The sequence below is a fragment of the Erpetoichthys calabaricus genome, chromosome 8, assembly GCF_900747795.2.
Source record: "Erpetoichthys calabaricus chromosome 8, fErpCal1.3, whole genome shotgun sequence".
NCBI lineage: Eukaryota > Metazoa > Chordata > Cladistia > Polypteriformes > Polypteridae > Erpetoichthys > Erpetoichthys calabaricus.
Window position 1 is genome coordinate 84,497,085 of NC_041401.2, and position 23,249 is coordinate 84,520,333.

General features: G+C 37.0%; 1 protein-coding gene across 2 annotated transcripts in view; it reads right to left on the reverse strand.

Annotated features, from left to right (window-relative positions):
* Nucleotides 1-22,665, reverse strand: part of LOC114655781 (carbohydrate-responsive element-binding protein) — an 87,055-nt gene extending 64,390 nt beyond the window's left edge. The window contains exons 1-5 of one of the 2 annotated variants that reach the window (XM_028807007.2): nucleotides 22,016-22,665; nucleotides 12,383-12,489; nucleotides 7,030-7,112; nucleotides 6,326-6,415; nucleotides 6,087-6,119 (exon numbers count right to left, since the gene is read on the reverse strand). In XM_028807007.2, the coding sequence (XP_028662840.1) occupies nucleotides 6,087-6,119; nucleotides 6,326-6,415; nucleotides 7,030-7,112; nucleotides 12,383-12,489; nucleotides 22,016-22,329 (627 nt within the window). In that variant the 5' untranslated portion in view covers nucleotides 22,330-22,665. The remainder of the gene's footprint in view (nucleotides 1-6,086; nucleotides 6,120-6,325; nucleotides 6,416-7,029; nucleotides 7,113-12,382; nucleotides 12,490-22,015) is intronic. The other variant, XM_051930815.1, reaches the window with a different exon arrangement.
* Nucleotides 22,666-23,249: the final 584 nt, after the last annotated feature.

The window sequence follows — 23,249 nt, forward strand, 5'->3', positions numbered from 1 at the left end:
TTCTGGTACATGCTTCCTCAGTTGGTCTGCCCAGTTGATTTCATACAAGGGACGCTATTGGCGGATGACTGAGAAGCTACCTAATCAGAGCACACAGTTAAAGTTCCTGTGTGCTGATTGGCTCAGCAACGGAGTGCTGCATTAACCAGGAAGTCTCATCTCACTCATTCAGCATTAACATGCTCCTGCTACTGCTTCAGGGGCAGTGTCCAAGCGCCAACAGAAGATGCAAATGATTGCAGAAAAGGTAAAAGTTTTGGATATGTTGAAGGAAGGGAACAGCTACACCGCTGCAGGACACCATTACGGCATCAATGAGTCCACGATTCTTTTTATTTAAAAAGGAGGAAAAGCATTTAAGATCTACAGCCGCAGTGTCCTTTAACCAGGGCACAAAACGAGTTGCAAGTGGACGTGATAAGGCAGTAGTCTGGATGGAATCTGCTTTAGGGATTTGGATTGAAGACTGATGGAAGAAGAATGACGGCGGTGCTACACAGTCGCCTGAAGAGGCTCCTTTAGAAGAGCTGTAACGCTCTCCTTTGTTGTGCAGTAAAATTAAACTCATCGTTATCGGACAAGTCGTCATGTCATTGTTGGTGAGTAACCATAATTAATTATCTACGTTCAGTACTTATTACATGTACATAGTTTAGTGTCACTGTACACACATTTTACTGTATACAATTTTTCTTGCATTGTACGTATTTATTGCTGGTGGCCTGTCTGTCGTAATGGCTGTAACATATGTGATATCGGAGACGCTCGATATCTTTAAAATAATATTTAGGTTTTACTGTATATAAACTGTGTTTACATACATAATTTCAACAAATCTTACCTAATATCTAAGAGAATACAAAGGGTTTATGCTGTATAATTGTGCGGGAAATGTTTATAATAGTGTAGGAGAGTTTATAAGGGCTTAAAATATATAAAAAGAACCATATGAACATATGGTTTCTACTTTGCGGATTTTCACCTTTCGCGGAGGGTTCTGGAACGCAACCCCGCGATGGAGGATGGATTACTGTATTCAAAAACATGAAAATGAGAAGTATGTCTTTACTATGTGTGCTGTGTTAGCGACGGTGCTGGACTATAAGTCACAAATTGCTAGTTAACTTTCTTCTGCCAACACCTGCTTGTTCTTCACTTGTTAAAAAAAACAAAAACAAATAATTATAATGTGTCCAGAACTTGTTAGGTAAAATAAATGGTAATAATAATAATAATAAACTTAAAATAAAACCAGATGCTATATAATGTATTATGGTATATTAATGCTTGTAGTTTAAATTAGCTGCACCTTCCTTAGAACCTACCAATCCACTTTCTATCCTCCGAAATTTCAGAAAACTGGAACATAGACATCATGAGTCACTGCTGCTTACAGCATCTAACTATGGAACTTCTGCTTTTCCATCTTTAAACTTGGCTGTTTTCAGTAACTACAGGCAATACACCCCGGAAGCCACAAAGGTCACACATTTCAACACCAGGAATATTCTTTATACTAGCAAGTATTACTAGCTAAATTTCAAAAATCTTAAATGATTAATTTTGTAAATGTTTATCCAACATTCACTTAGTTTTCATTTGTACATACTGAAATGATTGTTCCTGCCAAGTTTCCCCTCATTTCTTTTTAGCGTGTTGTTTGGACTTTACCTGATAGGACTTACTCCCTTAGGTGGCAGGTAACCTAATTCAGGGCATAAAATCTAAGTACAGAATTGCAGGTGCATGTCATATGAGATCCAATTTATTTGTCTCCTAAGAAAATCTCTGGTCTCTTTTTTGAACTCTCCTGATTTAAAGGATGCAGATTGCTGCTACTTGAACTTCTAACGGAGTGGTGGCTCTGAGGCTAGGATCTGCACTGGCAATTGGAAGGTTGCCGGTTCGAATCCCGTAAATGTCAATAGGGACTGCTCTGTAGGCCTATTGAGCAAAGCCCTTAATCTGCAATTGCTGAGCACTTTGAGTTGTGAGAAAAGCGCTATATACAGTAAATGCAAAGAATTATTATTATTATCTTGCTCCGTCCAGGCTGTGAAGCTCTTGTACTTGCAGGCTGCTGTCTTTCAGTTCCATCTGTGAACAGTTCTCTGCACTTTTTTTCACAATTTCGTCCTGCAAACTCAATAATGTCCACTCAGTACTTTATAACATCACATGAGATGACTCACCAGTTTCTCATTGTTTCAGTTAGTGTAAAAATGCACAAAATATGTATTTCTTTTTTCAAAAATACAAGGGTATTTTTTGTGACTGACCTTTCTAGATCTGCTGAGTGGGCCTTTTTGACCTAAAGGCTCCTTTCCTTTCCGCTATGCCAGTGGGTCGGAAGAGTATAAACTATTTTCATCTCCTCTACAAAGGCACTTAAGTGATTGATCTCTACATAATAGACTAGATTATCTGGCCTTATTGGCTTGCTGAACAAACAGCTCCATCAGTTCATTTACTATGCTTTCAGGGTCAGCATCTGAAAAGTGACTGTAAGCAAACACAGCTGGCCACTGCTACAATGTGCTACTAAATGTCATTTATAAAAACATGGTAAGTCTGTTATGGGGGACAATATAAAGGTACACAAGGTAAAACTGAGGAGAGTGGATTAATTATTTATGCATCTTCTTTTTCTTTCCCTAGAATGGAGGAACACCACTAGGAACAGGACTGGTGTCACTTCCACCCTACCACAGGTTCCATCTGTCGCGCCTAGTAAAACTGCCATGCTTCTAGACCGTGGCATCGTTTGACCATCAAAAGCTACAAAATGTGATAATTCCTCCTTGTAACTGAACTTCACCCAAATTCAGGCTAATTGTAGCCTATGTTGTTGATAGCCCCTCTTGGTTATATTTTGCAGTTTAATTTTACTTTAAATGTAAGATGAAATAGGATCATCCGGCTGGAGCCCCAACCTTTTAATATCTCTCTCTTATATCACTTTACTCTATAAATATAGAGTACATAGTACTGTAAATAAATTTTGTAAGTGCAATCATTTAATCAGGGCAATATATAAAATATTTAACAAGTTCTGAGCTATTTCATACTCTACTACATTCAGAATTTCTTGGGCTTACACATCTGAGTCTATATTTATACAACTAGCTACTGGGGGTCATCAAAATCTTTTACTTATGCTTCATAAGCACCAGAATAGTTGTATAGGCTTCTACCTGAATTAATAACTTTGAAATGTTTCCTTTCCTATCTGGGCAACAGTCCCAATCACCTTCATTTATTTCTACTCATTCCAAAGAAATGACTATTAGCAAGCCTCTCTGTAACCAAGAATGACCAACACTGATTTGTAAAGAGAAAACAAAACAACTAAAAAAGTTGTTTTCCAGACTTGCACTCTTTTCACGATAACTCCCACACCATGACAGGGGTAGATCTTCAGAGAAATTTTGTTGACGGCAATCAATAACAGCGTGGGTGACCTTAGCTACTGCTTATCACAAAGGCAGTGCTTTTCTGTTGGATGTCAGTTGTACAGACTTGAAGCTATGACCAAGAACATGCTGTACTGACTGGCTACTGATTGCTATGACAAGATTTTTTGTGTGCAAAGATGCAGTAATATATGGCAAGTCACAGGTATCACAGACACAAACATTTTGCCATAATCACCTTGATACTCATTTGCTGACATCGGAATATGGTTTTCATACATTTTTAGTATTCTTAGTATTTGGATTTTATCAGATTGCTGTCAGTTTTTGTTATTACTATACTGTATAAACATTTCAGAAGTATTTGATCAGTAGTGACACCCTTCTTGTTAGATGTGAAAGAAAGTGAACAGATGCCACAGAATTTGAAAACTAGGAGAAATTAATGTTAAAACCAAAGACAGAGGGAAGACTAAAAGTCAGACAAGGTGTTGCGTCCCCTGCTTACACCGTAATGCACGACTGCTGTCATTTATTAGGCACCATTAGGATTTTAGAAGTTTGTCATTCTCTTATAGCCCTTTTCACATTAATATCAAACTGGAACACCCATATTCAATGAACAATAAAATGTTAATAATCTTAACTACACTACTAGTTTTAACATCAGTTATTTAAATGACATTAATATTATGAGCACCTTATTAATATTTGATTGCAGATTTATTACTTGTTTTCCCTATTCCTGCTTTACCCTTTGGGAAAAGTGTTTTAATTAAAAGTAATGTATAATATAGTTTAAGGCAGTGGTTCCCAGACCTGGTCCTGGGGACTTACTGTGGCTGTGGGTTTTTGTTCAAATCAGCTTCTGTTTTTACTCAGACTCCTAGCCTAATTAAGTGAGCTGTCATCCCAGTTTCTGTGTTTTGGGGTCAATGAAGAAATCACAGAACTAAGTTTGGTAAATATTTTTTAAAATGTTATAAGCAGTTATATGGGGATAATCTTTGCTTTTTTTGTTTTCTATTTAACAATATTTTCATCCTGATTTTCATTGTGCATTTTCAGTTTTTATAGTTAATTAATCCATTATTCACCAATTAGTGAATCGGATACTGAAGTAGTTGCAGCCTTTCATCATTCAATGTTTTTTGCCAAAGTGTCTGCTATGCTTTATTTTAGTTGTCTTTATTAGGATTACAATGAAGGGAGCAAACTAAACAGAAAAACAGCAAAATAATAGTAAAACAACAAAAGTGAGTTAAGCATTTAAAGCAGCAGCAGAAGTAGAAATATTTTTAAATGCCTTATAAATATAAAAATTATCCTGCCATGCTTTTCTGAAGGTAGAATAAGAGAAGAGAAAAAAGATGAGCTAATTAAATGAGATCAATTATTATTAGTTATTATCGCTGATTGTGAATCTGTTTGGAACAAAAACCTGCAGCCACATTGGGTCTCCAGAACTATGTTTGGGAACCACTGGTTTTAGGTATTTAGAATATACACATTTATTTAATTGGTTAAAATGTATTGTAATAATGGAAGTCAAAGTAGTAGCAGTAGTAGTAGTACCAATTTTATCTGTCCATCAGAATTTTAATAAGAAAAGAACTATAAAAGAAATAAATTAGGGTTAAACTTGAATCATTATTTAATAGCGCAATTGTTAATAACTTTAAAACATAAATATATGACCTGATGGTAAATGCATGTATATAAAAACCAGTCCCATAAAACACGTGAAATTCCTTAGAAAACTGAGTCCGATCCGGCAAAGTAAAATTTCATATCAAAACCAAAGGACTTGATACAAGTGGTTGCATACAAAAGGATTAGCAGTCTTGCAATTGTGGCGGACGACCAGGGCCCTTGGACCGGGGGAGCAAGCCTTGCCAGAGCGTTACCTACCCCGGAGTGCTAGATGGCAGCCCCCCTGGGTTGCAGTGGTGCCTAGTATTCCCACAAGGCTCCATGGGAACTGGAGTTTGGTGCAGCCCTGTTGGGATCCATGGGCACCGCCAGGGGGTGCTGCAGCAGCTGCTGAGCCCTCATGGGCAAATCTTCTGCCACACCCAGAAGTGCTGCCAAAAGTAGGTCATCAAGCACTTGCAGCACTTCTGGGTGCCTTATAAAAGGGGACAGCAACTGCTACTCTGGCAGCCAGAGTCGGGAGGAGGGAGACGAAGCAGAGTAAATTCACACATTTTTTAATGAGGATTTACAGTCATTTATTTGTGCACCATATTATCACACCAAGGTGCAGTTGAAACACCTAGTCTGCAAGCAAAAACTTAAATCATGTGCATTAGATGAATATTTCAGGGACTCATATAAAGATACTGCACACATTACTTTAAGACGACTGTTGTATACTTTATTACATTTCTAATAGTGATGTTAAAGTGAGGTATGTTGTAATGTGAAGCCACATTTAGAAGGGGTGTGCATTGTATTTATTTGGTCAGTTAGCCAAGACTGTACCTCTTCTAATTAGTAAGCTTGAGCACAGAGATGATTGTCATCTTCCAATCCATAAGAGTTACCACATAACACAGACTCACTGTTCCATCATTCCAATTACGAGATAAGCAAAGTAAAACCCGATACAAACATTTTCCAAATTTCAGGGGATATTTTCTGCATAATACTACCCCACTACCGATATGTTACCTTATTCAAAGTGCCATCTTTGTTCTTCTGGAGCTAAACAAAAAGTGAGGAAAACACTAGTTAGAGAAATTATTTTTATTCTACCACTGTCTTATTTAAGAGCTTGACTGTTTTCTTTGTTTGTTCAGCACAAACAATCAAGAAACATAACAAATAAATAATTTGAGAAGAAAACTTGTGGTACTGCAGGTGATGTTCTTAATGACAGTTATCCAGCTATAAAAAGTTTAAATGCATACCCTTTTCTTGTGATAAATTCTCCATTTATGATATTCCTTGATTACAACTTCAATTCTCCTTTTCCAGTAGTTTCCTTCCAAAACTATAGCCTGAAATTAAGAAAAGAGTTTTCATAAATCATTTAAAAAGAAAGATTCTATTCATAGTAAGACCAAGAGGAAATTACCTCTCATAACAGTGTTATACATTGTTTAATGAGGTAAAGAAAATGCACATATGTGGAAAAATCACTGTTAATCACTGGAATATGGGAGAAAACCCACACTGACAGGGAGCAAAAATAGTAAGAGGACCAGGAATCAAATCCAGGACTTGGCAGCTGTGAGACACCAATACTAACCACTGTGGCACACCTCATTATTTTTCAAATATGTTAAATTTAACATGTAAAAAACAATTGCACTTATATAAATAAATTGGCAAACTGAGTAATAGAAATATAATGCTTTCAACTTAATTTAGTAAATTTCCCAAATGGACAAATAAAGTACTTACTAACTGACTAACTAACTAACTAATTATTGACAGAAAGTGCCTTGTTTACCTTTTTCTCTTTTATCCTGTCTGTTTCCGGGTTTATTTTCCCTGTTTTGCATTTTTACACTCTACATACAAAGTTTGCATTTTAATTTTAAAAATTCCTTCTGTTAGGCAGCTCCGTTCTCTCTGACAGACACACATTATCCAAGTAGCCTCTGTGTACCTCAGGCTTGCGATGAGTGTCAGCTTCTGAGCCTTCCAGCGGAGTCACAAATCCACACATAGGACTCTTCCGCTTCTCCACATCTAAAATGAGGTCACATTACTTACATCAACAGAATCCAAGTTCAAGCTTCATGCAATCATATATTTTTCCATCCAAAGAGACCAATTGTTACTGTACAGTAATATAATTTGATTGATAATAAATCTGGATGGGATGCCAGTCCATTATAGATCATTGTAATATTCATGCCAAAACTCACTCACACTGCTAAGATTTACAAGGCTGAAGAAACATACCAAACAAAACAACATACAGTACATTTATTTGACTCTCAAGAAGCTACCAATCTATTGTCTAAGGTAGTCTTCTATTTTCTCACTTCATAATAAAACAAAAATAACAAAGCTCCCTTTTACCTCTCCCTCTACACTTTGTGGGCTATGTTTCATCTGCCAATATAATCTTAGGTTTACCTCCCTTTACATGCTCATCATTGGCTGGAAGTAATCTCTTACTCAGCTAAAGATTTTCATTATCACTTCCATCATCAAGGACGCTTTTATAAAAGTTATACCATACCATAGCACCTTCTTGCAGCCCCTGGTTCTTCTGCACCCCTCATCCGTTGTTTGCCATTAAAAGGCAATATGTGCACGAAGTATTAAAGGTAGTATCCTTATCTACTTAAAACTTATCTAATAAAATGCTTCCTGATACTCATAATACATTAGTTTTTGTTGGGTGATTTATTTCAAATAAGTATATAAAAAGTCTGTTAATGCAGTTTCTGAACTAACGTGCACCCATTCAACCATTTTAAAATGTATATCCTCCTTGTCAGAGTCCCCTACAGCCTACTTAAAAAGCAATCACCAACTCTGGAGTCACTAGAAACTGGTTTTTGGACCGAAACAGAAAAAATAAGTCTTCCATAAAGACGGGGAGAGCATGCAAGCTCCATATAGAAACTGAGAATAAAATTGAGATGCAAGTAATTTGGGTTAGCAGCTGTACTGTGTGGTTGTCTTTACAGATTACAGTATTGCAAGACTTGCAGAACAGATGCTTTCATATTTATCATATGAACAATGATAAAATGTCTCCAGAATAGAATAAAAAAAATGTTAAAAATCTCTCCACTTATGTTCTTTTTGGAAAGGCACTAGTAGAGTACAGCAAACGCATTTACTGCCCCAGTCAAATTGTTCAATAGAAACAACACAATACAAGAGATGATTTATTATTTTTAGTAATTAGGTTTTTTAATGATACAGAATAATTTATAATAATTTAGATTATGTGTTTAATCTTGCTGTATATTTTCTCTTTGTTTTGTCTGATATTTTTCTTATCTCCTTATATAATACACTACCGTGGCTATTTGTTTGTCCAGGATTTTAAATCATCTGTAGCTCGCAAACCGTTTGAACTATTGACCTGAAATTTGGTACACATATACTCTGAAAAAAAAATGTCTACTATCCGCTTTTGGGGGTGATGATTGCCCTCCAAGATTATTCCTCTTTTTATTTTTACTTTATTTTACTGAAAAATCAACTCTCGGCAGCGGTCACCTTCACTGTCACTTCCCCTACCTCTTCATATCTTAAATCATTCTTGAGGCAGATTGAATACTTAAGTGCCAGCTTAAGTGAAAAATTAAAGAAAACGTACTAAGTAATTGCAACACAAACACTGACTTAATCAGTTTTAATGTGAAAACATGCAGTCGAAAGAAGAGAAGAAGCGGGCCGCTCGGATGGAGAAAAGAAGAGCTGCTCAGGAAGCAGCAAGCGGATCAACCTCTGAGCAAACGAATGCTAAATGTACAGAGAAAGAGAATGAAAACTATAAGTCAAGTGTATTCACTGCACATTATCGTGCAGTCCGCTGTTACTGGTTTGTTATAATAGGCAATACCAATTGAATTTCCCACTCTGGGGTAATAAAGTTCACTTTGAAGTTGATTAAGGAAATGATTTGGCTATATGGCATAAGCTGTCTAAAATGACATTGTTAGACCAATCCAGTTTAGGGTTGGGGGGCAGCAGAAACAATACTGATGACATGGGATGCAAGAGAAGAAAACTGGAGTAACTGAAAGAAAAACCCCTGCAGACACAAAGAGGACATCCAGGTTCCACACAGATGGCCTCTGGTCGTAGGGTTTGAGTCCAGGATGGTAAATCTAAAGTAGCAGACTCACCAATGTGCTATCTTGATGCTCTTACAGAAACTATATACTGTGCATATAAGATGAGGATAGACACAGTTTTAAGAAGCATAAAGAGCACAGTTCCATTGTTCCTGATACTGTAGTTCTGTTTCTTTTCTTTTAATTTGTAACTGTTCAGTGGCAAACAAGAGATTTGTTTGAGGATGAACTGTGCAGGCTGTTAAAGTAAATAAATGCAAACTTCACAACAACTGGGAAAAAAATATTGTATAAGCCTCCTTCTGATGTAACTGAAATGCAATAACCTGAGCTGTGGTCCATTAACCAACAATGACAGAACAGCTGATAACCCTTTTTTACAGAGAGTATCTTAAATGTAATAAAGTGCCAGTGTTTAAAAATCTCACAGCAATGGACTGGCACCTCATCCATAGTTTGCACCTGCCTTACACTCAGTTGTGTCAGGATAGGCACTAATTACCTGTAATCCTGAATTAGGGAGAATATGGATGCATAGATACTGTATTTGAAAACTGGAAAAAATGTTACATTTTGCTATAGAGAACTTCCTACCTAATATCTTTAATTCCGAACTATTGTTTTGTTTTATTTCAAATATTCAATACTGAAACATTGAGCTAATGTGCTGCTTTAAAGCACATTACCTTCTCATAACATGGATAGTTTTGCTATAACACAACTTGAAAGAAGCAAATTGTGCTTTTAAATAAAATATATATATATATATATATATATATATATATATATATATATATATATATATATATATTGTGGTGGATGGCCGGGACACCCCTTCAACATATATTCCGGGGGAGCAAGCATGGGAGACCCAATACCTGGACACTAGATGGCAGCCTCCCTGGGCTGCAGTGGTGCCTTGGACTCCTGCAGGGCTTCATGGGAGTTGGAGTTTTTTGCAGCCCTGTTGGGTTCTGCAGGTACCACCAGGGGGTGCTGCAGCGGGAGTTGCTGGGCCCTTGTGGGCAGTGTTTTCACCACACCCGGAAATGTAGCCAGGACTCGACAATCAAGCACCTGGAGCACTTCCAGGTGCCTAATAATAGGAGCCAGTGGCCACCACTTGGGAGCCTGAGTCGGGAGGAGGAGGACGAGGTTGCCTGGGAGGAGTGGTGGAGGAAGAAGAGTTGTTGTGACTTTGTTGTGCTTGGTTGACAGGACTGTGTACTGCCTGTGGTACACTAGGAAGGTGTGCCCCACAAGTGAAGAAGAATACAAATATTTGTTGATTTTTCACGTGCCTCCGTGTCAGTCTGTGTCGGGTCTGCCACGAATATAGCACCTTTTACAATATATATATATTACTTTTATGAACAGCACTAAATTATATTTTCATAAACGTCTTAATGGAATATAAAACATTACAAAAATCATTACTGTTGACCCCATTTAATTGATTTGTCTTATTCCTTGACAGATTTATTTCAGAGAACTAAACAGTTCTAATAATTGGCTACTAGCAGGTAAAAGAGTGAAATAAACTGACAATGCTGCCATAGCAAATAATTAACAAAGGTTTCATTATCAACAAATTATAGTCATGACATTTTCTTTTTTTTCTTCCTGCAAAATTGTTTTACCAACTTTACTGAAAAGCTAACTTCATTTTCTCTATGACTTATAAAATTCACAATTCAATTATTATGAAAAATACAACTGAGTTTAGAACATAAGAAATTTGACAAACAAGAAGAGACCATTCAGTCCATCAAGCCCATTTGTTGAGCTAATAGCTTTGCTGTCCCAATTATCTCATCCAGATTCTTTTTAAAAGTTGTCAAGCTTTCTGCTTCAACTATATGTCTCGGTAGTTTGTTCCAGATTCCCACAACTCTTTTTCGTAAAGAAATGCTTCCTGGCTTCAGTTTTAAATGCACTTCCTCTTAATTTCCACTAATGTCCTCAAGTAAATGATTCACCATTAAGTTGAAAGAACTCTACTGGATCTACTTTATCAGTGCCTTTGAGGATTTTAAATACCTGGATTAGGTCTCTTGTGCTCTGGTTTGGTTTGATTTCTTTCCTGTTTTGATTCTGTCATATATGTTTTGTTAAGTGATAATGCTTTGAAGAATAAACAATGTCATTTATTTGCTGAGAGTCCTAAACCAAGTAAAAATTTGAATCAAATAGTCCAATTACCTAGCTAATATCAAATCAGTTCAATTAAGATCAAACTAACTTACTCTATTTAACTGGATACCCATTGTCATCATGTTTTTTTTTCCTGTGTATAGCTTTGTCTTTAAAAGCCAGCTCGGCTCCTAAAAGCTCTGCAATGTTTTCAGTTTTAATAGTTAGTATAAAAAGATGGAAAATGTCAAAATTTAACACAGAGATGCATTCACACGATCTGGCATACCAAGGGCCAATTTTACAACTTTAATGTGGAAGGCTGAATCTTTAAAATTAACCACAAACAGAAATAAATACAGTGAAGTGGGTTATTAACCTTCTTCATCCCAATGACAAAGTGCCATGTCTACAAAATGGAATTCTTACAAAATGTATGCACTAACTCTTAAACTGCTGCTCCTTCACCATAAAAATACAGAGAAAACCGAGATGTCTTACTAGTACAACAATGAAAATGTCGTCAGTGATCTTAACAAAATCATCGTTATATATCCATTTAAGCATTGCTTCTACTATAATATCACATTTTTGTATTTGCATTTTAAAATCAATTAGTTATTTAAACCTTTATCTAACACTATTATTTCAGTGTAACACATGCTTCAATGCAGTAAATCTGGCTTGCAAAACAAATGTAAAAAATGCAATGTAAATTTTAAATGCTAAAATAAGCAGCAGCAGTTCTCCTGGACTTTATTTTTTATTAGCACACCATATGCCACAATATTTAGATGAATATATTTTTAATGTTTTTATATTACACCTAAAAAACAAAAAAATTTTCTAAGTCATTATGTCATGAAGATTTGACCTTATACTGTATGTCTAATACAGTATAGCACATTCTGTTCATGTAAATATAGGTTTGATGCTCTTAAGGAAAAAAAAACTCAACATTTATTATTTTTCACATCCCATAATGAACTTAAACACAGGGTCAAACAACTTCACCATAACTTTGTGACTTTTACTAGTTTAGATTTATTAACAACTACTTACACTGAATGTACCAGGCTCTCCAAATCCCATTGTTAAGGCGAATTTTATCTCTCCAAAGCAGACAAAGGCCTTTGAAGGACTTCCACTTGGGAGAAACTATTTTTCCACTAGAAGAAAAGAAACACTAACATTAAACAACTTCCTTTGAAGTCAAACTTGTATAAATAAAATGGGTGTTTTATCTGTCTTGCTGATATTAGATACAGCAATTCCAAGTGAAATCAAAAAATTTCACTTTTCCTTTTGGGTAAAAGGTCCCACCCAGACAAATACAAGAATATAAGAACTTTGACAAGTTCAAGAGGAGGCCTTGCAGACCATCAGCCTCACTAGTTTAGCTAAGAGCTACGTTGTCCAAATATTTAATCTGAATACTTTTTAAAAGTTGCCAAAGTTACTTGTTCAACTATATGACTCTGTAGTTTGTTCCAGATTCTCATGACTCTTTGTGTGAAGAATTGCTCCCTGGCTTCAGTCTTAAAGATGCTTACCCTTCATTTCCTTCAATATCCTCAAGTATGTACTTTTTCTGGATCATTTTTTAAAATTTATTTGATAACTGAAGATCTGAATTAGGTCCCCACACAACCCTCTGTACTCAAGAGTAAATAAATGTTATTTCATGAGTCTGTTAAAGCAGAACAGTCCCATGATGCATTTGGTTTTTTCCTCTGAACAGCTTCAAGTGCTGATATGTCTTTTTTGCAGTGTGGAGACCAAAACTACTTGCAAAACTCCAAATACAATCTCACTAGTGCATTATAAAGCATTGCCTCAAAGTTCCATGATATATTTTCAGCACTATTTGTTATATAACCTAAAATTTTATATGCCTTTTAAATTGCTTAATGTAACATCCTACCTAGAAAAATATTTGTTTTTGTAGTATATGAAATTATCTTCGTGATGGGTGGTTCAAGGCTGTTCAATTGGCCCTGCAGTGTTCTAGCTGTACCCTTGTGTGTGTGTGTGCTGACGTGAAATTTGAACTGGGACCCCTGGAACTACAGCCCCTTATTCTGGGCAATGAAATGAGGACTTCTGGTTTGAGTGTTTCCCCGTCGAGGCTATACAGTACACACCAGTGATTAATTTGAAAAAAAAAAGAAAAGAAAGCAGATCAGTATCAGGCATGCACTGAGCACAAGGCATTACACTAATCAAAATGGGTCTGAATGGCATCTTGATTTTCACCCACTGGTGAGGAGACATGACCGATAGTGCTAAATTTGAAAAGGCCAACCAAGAAGCCTTCACTGTATTTTGTTAAAAAGAAGTTAACACTATGATGCTCCTGTTTAAAAGAAACACAGACTCCTGGTGTGGAATGAACAGACACATAAAAAATATATTTTTGTTTGGTTTGCTGTAAAGCAAACAACACGCTTCACAGTGGTTATTGCTGCTTCGAGACAGAACTCCAAAGTCTTGTTTTTGAGTCACATAATGTGTGTAGTCTGTGTATTTTTTTTTCAAGTGAATGTGACTTGGCCTTTTTCACCTCAAAGCCATTTGGTTCTAATCTTGAAGACTTGCCATTTCAATTTAGGTAGTTCATAACCAATAGATCTTTCTGGACAACTAGTGGTTGCCCACTCATTTTGCATAACATTTAAATCTGTACTTCTGTATTTTGTCTGATGTGTACAACGTCAGAAGTTATCACAATAATCTGATGCAAATCAAGACATACCAAGCACCAGCATCCCATTATTTGATTGATGTTTTGTGACGCAAACAGCATTTTCAAATAGCAAGTTTCATTAGTCAATAGCAAAAAAGGGCAGATATTATTAGTTAGGTAAGTTACTGATAATGTTGGAGAAGTCTGCAAACAAAAAAAAAAATCTTACACTTTCCCTGCACAATTTTCCATGACAAACATGCTATTGTTGGCTAAGTGAGATGTTAATGTCCTGCACTTTCTGGAGCCTTAGTCTGTATTCTAAATGTGAATTACCAATGCAACATGCATCTGAAGGAGATGCATTATTAAAAAGATGGAGTAACTTACAAAAGAGTGTTCAGTAATTGCCAGCATCATAACATCACAAAGGTATTTCATAGTTGGACCCTGCAAGCATATGCATGAAATATGACCTGCAGAGACATTTCCATTATTCACTCAAAGGATAACTGGAAAATGTACTACAACTACTGTAGAAGCGTAATGGCCTGCCAAAGAAAAAGAAATTCATAAAAGCCAAAGAAAGCTTCCAGATGGTAAACAACTGACTCAGCATCTGTTAGAGGAGTCTGTATTCTCCAAGTGCTTCTGGCACCTTTTACAGAGTTATGTAAATATAAAGAGAAGCCACCAACATTGCTCAATGCAGCCATGTCAGCTCAGTTTGTGGAGGGCAATAGTGTCTGCACAGTTTTGTTCTGGCCATTTTCTGATTTTGTAACCAGTTATTGCTGGCTCGCTTTGCATTCCATTATTATTTGGTTTCTGGTTAAGAAAAAAAAAATAGGTTTCTGAGCCTTTCAAAACAAATCATATAAAAATAAGGAAAAAGAAATATAATCAATTAGTAGCAGCAATTGGTTACTGTATAAGAAAGGCTGGTATTAAAAACTTGAAGCCACTCTGGCTCGCCAGGTCTTGACTTTGCCACCCTAGCTCTGGGAAGTTGTATTACTTATAGGAAGGTTGACCCAGAAGCAGCACCAGAACTAGTGAACTAGTGAGAAGTGAACAGAAATTATGTTTGTCCAGATGGTTCTTAAAAGGGACACTTCACTCTGCCAAATGATCTTGATATTTATTCACACAATTATACACACAACAAACTGCAACCCAGACGTGTCTCTGTCTTTTCAGTTGTAACCATGCATTCACCCTTCTACAAAGATAGATCAACAATTTTATGGCTTAGTCAACATTTGACTACTAAGTGACTAAGTGACATAAATCTCAGTAAATAAACTAAGTAAAGAAACTAGAGAAATTATAAGGTAAATCATGTTAACATTGGGCTCTAATATTTTGAAGCATTGCTGCCATTTACTCTGATTGATACTTAACACTCACATCTGCTTGCCCTTTCTTTGCTGCACTTTTGCAGTACTGCAACATGAATTTAGTATTGATTTGACTCCCTGGGCACACAGAAATTTCCCAATGTAGCCCTATTACATTATCCATTAAAAGCATTCAACTCATATGAATTAGTTATTTGTACTTGGCTTTGAAAAAATGTTTTTTATAAAGTAAGTTTTGGAAATTCTTAATACCATATATATTCATATTATTAAGCACAGCGTCAATACACCTATGCCACTAATAGATGGTGCAAAAACAAATATCTATTGTGATTTCAAAAATGACAAAATTTCATAAATTTGTTCTTCAGTTCTAATGCCTTGTGCTTTGTTAAACTAGTCTCTATGTCAGCTAGCTTCAACATTTTCTTAAAAATCATTGTACTTGGCGGAGTGGTAGCTGTGAGGCTAGGGTAATTTCTTCTTGATTGGTCTGTCCCCTACATAATTATTATTAGTCTGATTTCTAGTTAATTTGATATATGATTTCTTGTCCTCTCATTATCAACCCTTTCTGATAATCTCTTCTTGGTCTTTGTCATTTAGGCCTCAATTAATTTTAATTAGTTTTCCAGTTCACTTATTTGTGCATACTGACCACTGTTGACAGGTTGATTTTTGCTGTCATATTATATTATATTATATTATATTATATTATATTATATTATATTATATTATATTATATTATATTAACCCTTCAATGGATAATGATTTCTTCCATTATTATTATTATTATTATTATTCCATTAAAACAACTGTTTTTGCTTTCACACACTATCACTTGTATATCTGTATTACTGACATTTCAAGACATGAACCTTCCTTGATGAGTTAACCAAAAGTCATTAACTAAAACAGCAGAGAATTTAAGTGTTTTGCCATCAGTGAATGAATAGTTAGAGCGAAACATTAAACATGTTTGTGTTTTGCACTCTTCATAAATCATCTAAAGTGCATGATGAAGAAACATCTGACCAAGCAAAAAAATACATTTAACGCCTCATTAGAGAACAGTAATAAACATAATCTGTCTGCCTTTCAACTTGTAACCATTCATTCTATTACTTTCTGACAGTGGAGGGTAGAGACATTTTTTCTTTTTCAAATTGGCAGATGCGTTTCCCAAATGCTGCTTACAAAATTAATGTACATATGATACATTTGAATGCTTCAAAATTTCAAAGATAATATAAAACAGAAAACACATTTTAAGGTATAGAACAAGAAACTTAGAATTATATTTAGTCTAAAGAGTCAATGAAAACTAATAATTTAATGCATTAATGTTTTATAAATAAACAGTCCAGGAATAGAAGGAAAAAAGCAAAATCCGAATCAAAAGTGAGACTCCTGTAGTATGAGAGTCTCTTCGCATTTTCTTAATGCACAGCATTCTTACTATAACTCAATTCAATGTGTGCATTGCAATATCTATAATATTTGGGAACTGTTGAGAGTATCAAAATCTCTAAATACAGAATAAAATATAGATTTTTATGATGATGTTAAATAGCATCATTATATCTTTATGTAAGTACGTTTTGCCTGTAAAAGATGCAATGCTGCTACAAATTTTCTTTCCAGGCGATATAAAAATTTTGAGAAGGGCAAAAAAATTGTTTAAACTCAGTTGGAAGTAGAGTCATTCCTCTTTATGTTTCTCCACAGAAAAACCATTTTTATTAATTTTAAATGATTAAAATTAATAAATTAGTGAAATACTGCAGATATTTAACACCCTCTGGCCCCTACAGCTCCTGTAATACTCTCCCCTCATCTGCCTGCTGTGTGTCTTCCTGTGATGTTATTAAACTGTATTTTTCACTGTCTGTTTTCCTAACTTTGTGCCCCTCTTATTACCTCCTTACTATCAATCTCTTTGCCTAAACCATTTTAGCTCCTTCCTGCTAATTAACACTTACTGTTGCCTAAGCGCTAAGAACCGATCAAGCAAGTAAAACCGTTCGCAAAATACTTCCTTCTTACTAAGAAAACTCGCTGAGTACTATCCGCCGCTGTTCATTCACATATTGATGAGTCTGTTTCCACCTCCGCTTGCCCCAGATCAGCGCTTTCTCGCTCGAAGTCTGTCTACGTACTTCACAGTCCCTCTCTTTACTTTACTTCTTCACCGCTCACCTGTACTTAAAATAAATGCTTTCTTCATTTTGAACACGTATGCCCAAGCACTCTACCAGCGCTAATGCTTAACGTACGAGTGCTATATAGTGTTCTATCACAATATTCTTTATGTACTGTAATTTCTTCCCACTAAGGAATCGATGTTACTTTTAAATATTTGTCACTATGACACCAGTTATTTACTGACCGGGTCCTGCAACTGTTTACTGCACTTTCTGCCCCAGTGCATCGCTCCGCCTCTCCAACGGTACTTTTGCAAAAAACAAGTAACTTTTCCAAACACCTTTCTTAACACTCAGCTACCTTTGCTCCTGTGTGGTGAAAAAAAACTTCTAAAGGGGGAAAAAACTGAAAAATTCCGCACGGCTCCTTAGCATAATTTATATTTTATTTAACTCTCACACAACTCTTCTTCCACTACAACTTTGTTTTGATTTTTTTTTTTTGAAAGAAAAAGCAAATAAATTGTGTCACGCGTGTGCCCCTAGGGACCACATTCCTGGCACTGAAGAGGTAAGCAATACCACTTCAGGATGAGAGGGGGCGCTGATGCTAACTTTATCTTCTCTTCCCCCCATAGTTTCGAGAAGACACGCAAAGAGAACACCTAGCCTTGTCCACAGCGCCCAGAGCTGGCTCCGCCCCTCCCACCTTGGAGGCCATAAAATGGGCAGTCCCCCAGAAGGTGGCGTGTCAGTTTTGACCGTACCCTCAACGTGGAGAGAGGTCCTGCTGACGAAACGTTACTTTCGCAAGGCTGACTAGAAGCTATCCTATTTTGTGCGCTACGTTTTTTTTTTGGTTCCAGTTAAACAGGGTTGCCAAACTGGTGCCCTAACACTAGTTTTGACTTACCTCGGTCTGTTCACCTGGTCGCAGTTTATGTAAATTACACTGTTGCAGATGTGTCTTTGCCTAACCAAGCACTAAATATGAACATGTATTTAAGCAGTCAGTCAGTCATCATCCAACCTGCTATTTCCTAACACAGGGTCATGGCGTCTGCTGGAGCCAATCCAAGCACTGAACTTTAAATACAATATAGCACGTCTTTCTCATTTCCAGTGCCCTTTACAATATATACCATCTAACTTTAACTAATGTGCTTTTATTTATACAGCAAGCCCACTATATGTTTTTTAAATGAACATTCCCTCAAGACCTGCTGCTATAGGGTACAAGAGATTTCCAGCTTTGCTTAGATATCAGCAACTATCAAACAGCATGCTCTAGCCTGTGAAATGAAAACATAACCTTCCTCAAAAACTGGTGGTTAAATTGTTAATGTGATTGAACAGGCCATAAAAGACTTGGGTGATGAGGATGTAGCACCATGACAAGCCTGAAAGATTTGAACAAGAGCAAAATGTGTTTATTTTGCAAGAAAAACTGATTGAAAAAATATCTGGTTAAATGTGCAAACTCTCTGTAAAATGAGGGAATTGCTCTCAATCTGAGTGAAGGAGGAGAAATTCCCATCTGAGGTGAACATTTGCCATGTGTTCCACATCTACTTCCATTTTCCTGGAGACGGGTGGCTGTGAAGTAAAACTGAAACAGATGGTGTGCACCACTCATCTGGTGGAAACCAGGCTTTTGATAACTTGAAGAAGGAATAAAGGAAACAATTAGGTTGACAAATTCCCTATTGTATAGGTGATGGGTTAGTTCAACGCTTACCTGCAGGTTAATATCAGAGTGCTGGTGAAAATATAAAATAAATGATTTCATTCTTTTCAAGCCTAATTAGACATCTAGCTTCATCCAGTGCTTTGCTGCAGATATGCTTATACCAGCTTTGTAAATTAATTTGATTATGAACTAACTGGGCTGAGCAAAATTGCCCTGACATTTAAATGCAGAGTGTTTGCCATCTGAATTACTGGTACATACAAAAGTTAATTCCAAAAGTATGCCTGAATCTTTTCTGCTGTTGCCTGTTATATGGTGAGGCCACATGATAAAAAACTACACCAAGATATCCAAATAACCTCTTGTTCCTCTCTCACATCCTTTCAAACTATGAATGATGTGAATTTATAAATACCAAGTAATAACAAGGGACATCTTAGGACCTGAATTAACTTTATACATACAGTATGTACTGCACATTGTTATTATATATACTACATATATTATGACCTAAAATCTCAAAGCACAGGTAATATAATAATGTTTTTAACTCTATCTCCCCTATAAGAATGCCCTCATTTCTTCTATTCTCTACCTCTATTAATTAAAAAATATAATTAAAGTGATAGTACTAGATATTGGTGTTAGTCTCTTCATAGCCTTGGGTTCGAATTGAGTTTTTTTTTTTTTCTTTGTCTGTTTGTTTCTTTTGACTCATACCTGGAATGGCATTTTTCTTTTATTGTCGGCAACATTTGTATTTTTTGAAGGCACTTAACACATGGTAAAACAAAAGCACTAAATCACCTCCTAGTCTGTCTCACACATCCTTCCAATTTTACTTTATAAACAATTATTATTAAAACACTAATGTTTACCAGCTTCAATATCTTTGCACATACTGTATTTATAAAGATTAATTTGCCTAGATAAAACCTGAGCTTATCAACAACTAAAATAATTTTACATTACTACCTCTGCCTGAGGAGAAATATCCTTGTTTCTAACCATCTTATTTTTGATAAGTAAAATGAGAACTATGATCACAAAGGTAGAAATACTGAATTTAAGCACCAGTCCATTCAGGAGATACGGCTTTGAATGATATAATTGTCACTAAATGGAAACATTTTACTTATGATTATGCATTCATTTTCTTTTGTAGATAAAAAGGCAGGATGGTGGCAGAATCATTTCAACCATGTTTGTACCTTGCACCTAACAAAAGCAAAATCTAAAACCCATAATCTCCTTCTGTTTGCTCTTTCAGTTCTTTCCCATATGTGAATTTGTTAAATAATGGGATAAAGGCTATTATTCACTCAGTACAATTTAAAAAGATACATATTTAAAGTATATATAAACATTTGTCTTTCTACAAGCAATTATATGCCTAATTCTAAATTCTATTTGTCCATACATTCACTGATCCAGCTTATTACAGAACCTTTACCAGGGCACAAAGAGGCAATCTTGAATGTGGTGCCAGCCCATTATAGGGCACATTTATTTTTACCTGGCCAGAGACTCCATTTAACTCAATGTAGCAATCTTTGGGATCTGAAAGCAACAGAATAAAAACCTACCGAGACACAAAAAGAATGTACAAGCCGCACAAAGTGACCATAATGAGACATGAACACGGTCTCTATCTAATAAAATAATAATTAAACCACTGTCAGCTATTTTTAATTGCCTTCATGCGCAGTACTGTAGAATATATGAAAGAATATCCAGCCATCCATCCATTATCCAACCCGCTATATCCTAACTACAGGGTCAAGGGGGTCTGCTGAAGCCAATCCCAGCCAACACAGGGTGCAAGGCAGGAAACAAACCCCGGGCAGGGTGCCAGCCCACCGCAGGACACACACACACACACACACACACACACACACACGGGACAATTTAGGATCGCCAATGCACCTAACCTGCATGTCTTTGGATTGTGGGAGGAAATCGGAGTACCAGGAGGAAACCCACGCAGACACGGGGAGAACATGCAAACTCCATGCAGGGAGGACCTGGGAAGCGAACCCGGGTCTCCTAACTGCGAGGCAGCAGCGCTACCCACTGCGCCACCATGCCGCCCATGAAAGAATATACACAACAAAAAAAAAATACATAAATAACAATGCAAATAAAAGAGATTTAAGCATTCCTGCTCTCACAATTAATCCATTCATGTTCAGACCCTGCTGAATATGGGCGTAGAGCTTATGTGGGGTCTTGAACTGTCCCAAGCACACGGTACAAATCAACCCTGGACAAATGTCATTCACGTACACACTTACAGCCACTTACACCTAACACAATGGATTTTAGGATGAGAGAGGAAAACTGGAGGATCTGGAGAGAAAAATCCAAAAAACACAGGTTGCACACCAATAGTGATGGAGTAAAGGTCTGATGCCAGTCTTTAATAAAATATATTAAAATGTTTGACACAGGCTCTCTACCATCAAATGTTGTCAGTATGCAGTTTGTATGTTCTCCCTGTGTCTTTCCAGGTTTTTCTCTCACATTCCAAAGTGGGTTCCCCTGTGGCCTTGTATAGGGTTGGAGGCCTTGAGCTCAGTGTTGTCGGGGATGGCTCCATAATCCTGAAACTGAACAGTATTCATTAGTTTGAGAATGCTTGCAAGGCATAAGGGGACAGTGCAGTATACAGTGAATGTAAGTACAGAGTATAAAATTTGAATAAAATAAAAAATAAAACATATTTAAGGAAGACACACCCACACACCACCGGAGAAAGTTCCAAAGGAAATGTTTGATATATAAATGTGCAGATGGCTGTATGTGAGGCCTCACCTGTATACGAGGGTCATGCACTCGAACAGCCGGGTCAAGGTCGGGTCAGTGGTCAGCCCGGCGTCGCTCTTCGCTCCCTCGTGGCACACCAGCGTTGTGCTGTCGCTTCGCCTTTTTCGCCTGGCGCCTGAATCACAGTGCGGCGCGGACACCATGAAATGCCCGCTGTGAATCACCTGCTTGGTGGGGAGATGGGCGGCCCCGGCGTGAATCTCTAGTTCCTCTTCGGGTTCGGAATCCGAATCCGTATCCGACTCGGGGACGGGCGCCGTCACATTCCTAGCCGAGAAGCTCAAACGATTCGCTTTGGCCATTATGGCGGTTTGCAGCGCCGCTTTTCAGGTGTATTTGTGTTCCTGACAATCCGGAGTCGGGTTATTCTGCATCATTCAACACAGGGAGGGCAAAGTCTTGCTCACCGCCGTCGGTGTAAGCAATGTGGCATGTCGACGAAAGAACTGCTACGTTTGTCTCTGATGTCCAACGGTTTTTATTTGTGCAAGTGCACCGTAACCACTACTTTCACAAGGAAAACAGAGTCTTGGTTTTCTTTAAATTGTCTAAATCAGAAATAGAGGGTTTTTCTCTGGAAGTTCCACGGTGCTCGCCACTCTGGCGGTGTGTACATTTGGCGCAATCATTGTTTGGGGAGATTAATATTAAACCAGCACTTTCTCTTGTTTCTCCTCCCAGATTAAAGATAAAAAGAGCTTTGCGTTATGTAACATTAGACCGCTGCCCAGCCTCTCCACCTGCCTTCTAGCTAGGCTACACATACCCAGGTCTGCCCAGGTGCCAACAACAAGAGGAATCGTGGGCCACCCTTCTTGATGCCCAACCAAATACTATAGCATTGACCTGCCGCTGAACTATCACAGATTTCATGGCACAAACATGATCTTTAGAAGCATTAATATGCCACTTAAATCACTTGCTGTAGTGATTTTTATAGGTCACTTTACATATACATACTAATTCAGACACTCTGTTTGGTCTCACTACTTTACTACAGTGTTTCTTTATGAAAAATTAAATAGCCCGATGTTTAAACACATAACATTTAAAAGAAAAGGGTTGATTATTTACACATATCTCAAACCCACAAGGTGGCACCTATTCTGCCAGCATCAAGGCAGAAAAAAAACCCTGGACAGGATGCCAGTGTATCCCATGGAACAGTCACAATTTAGAGTCGCCATTCGTTTTAAAATAAATGCCTTTCAGAATAGCTGTA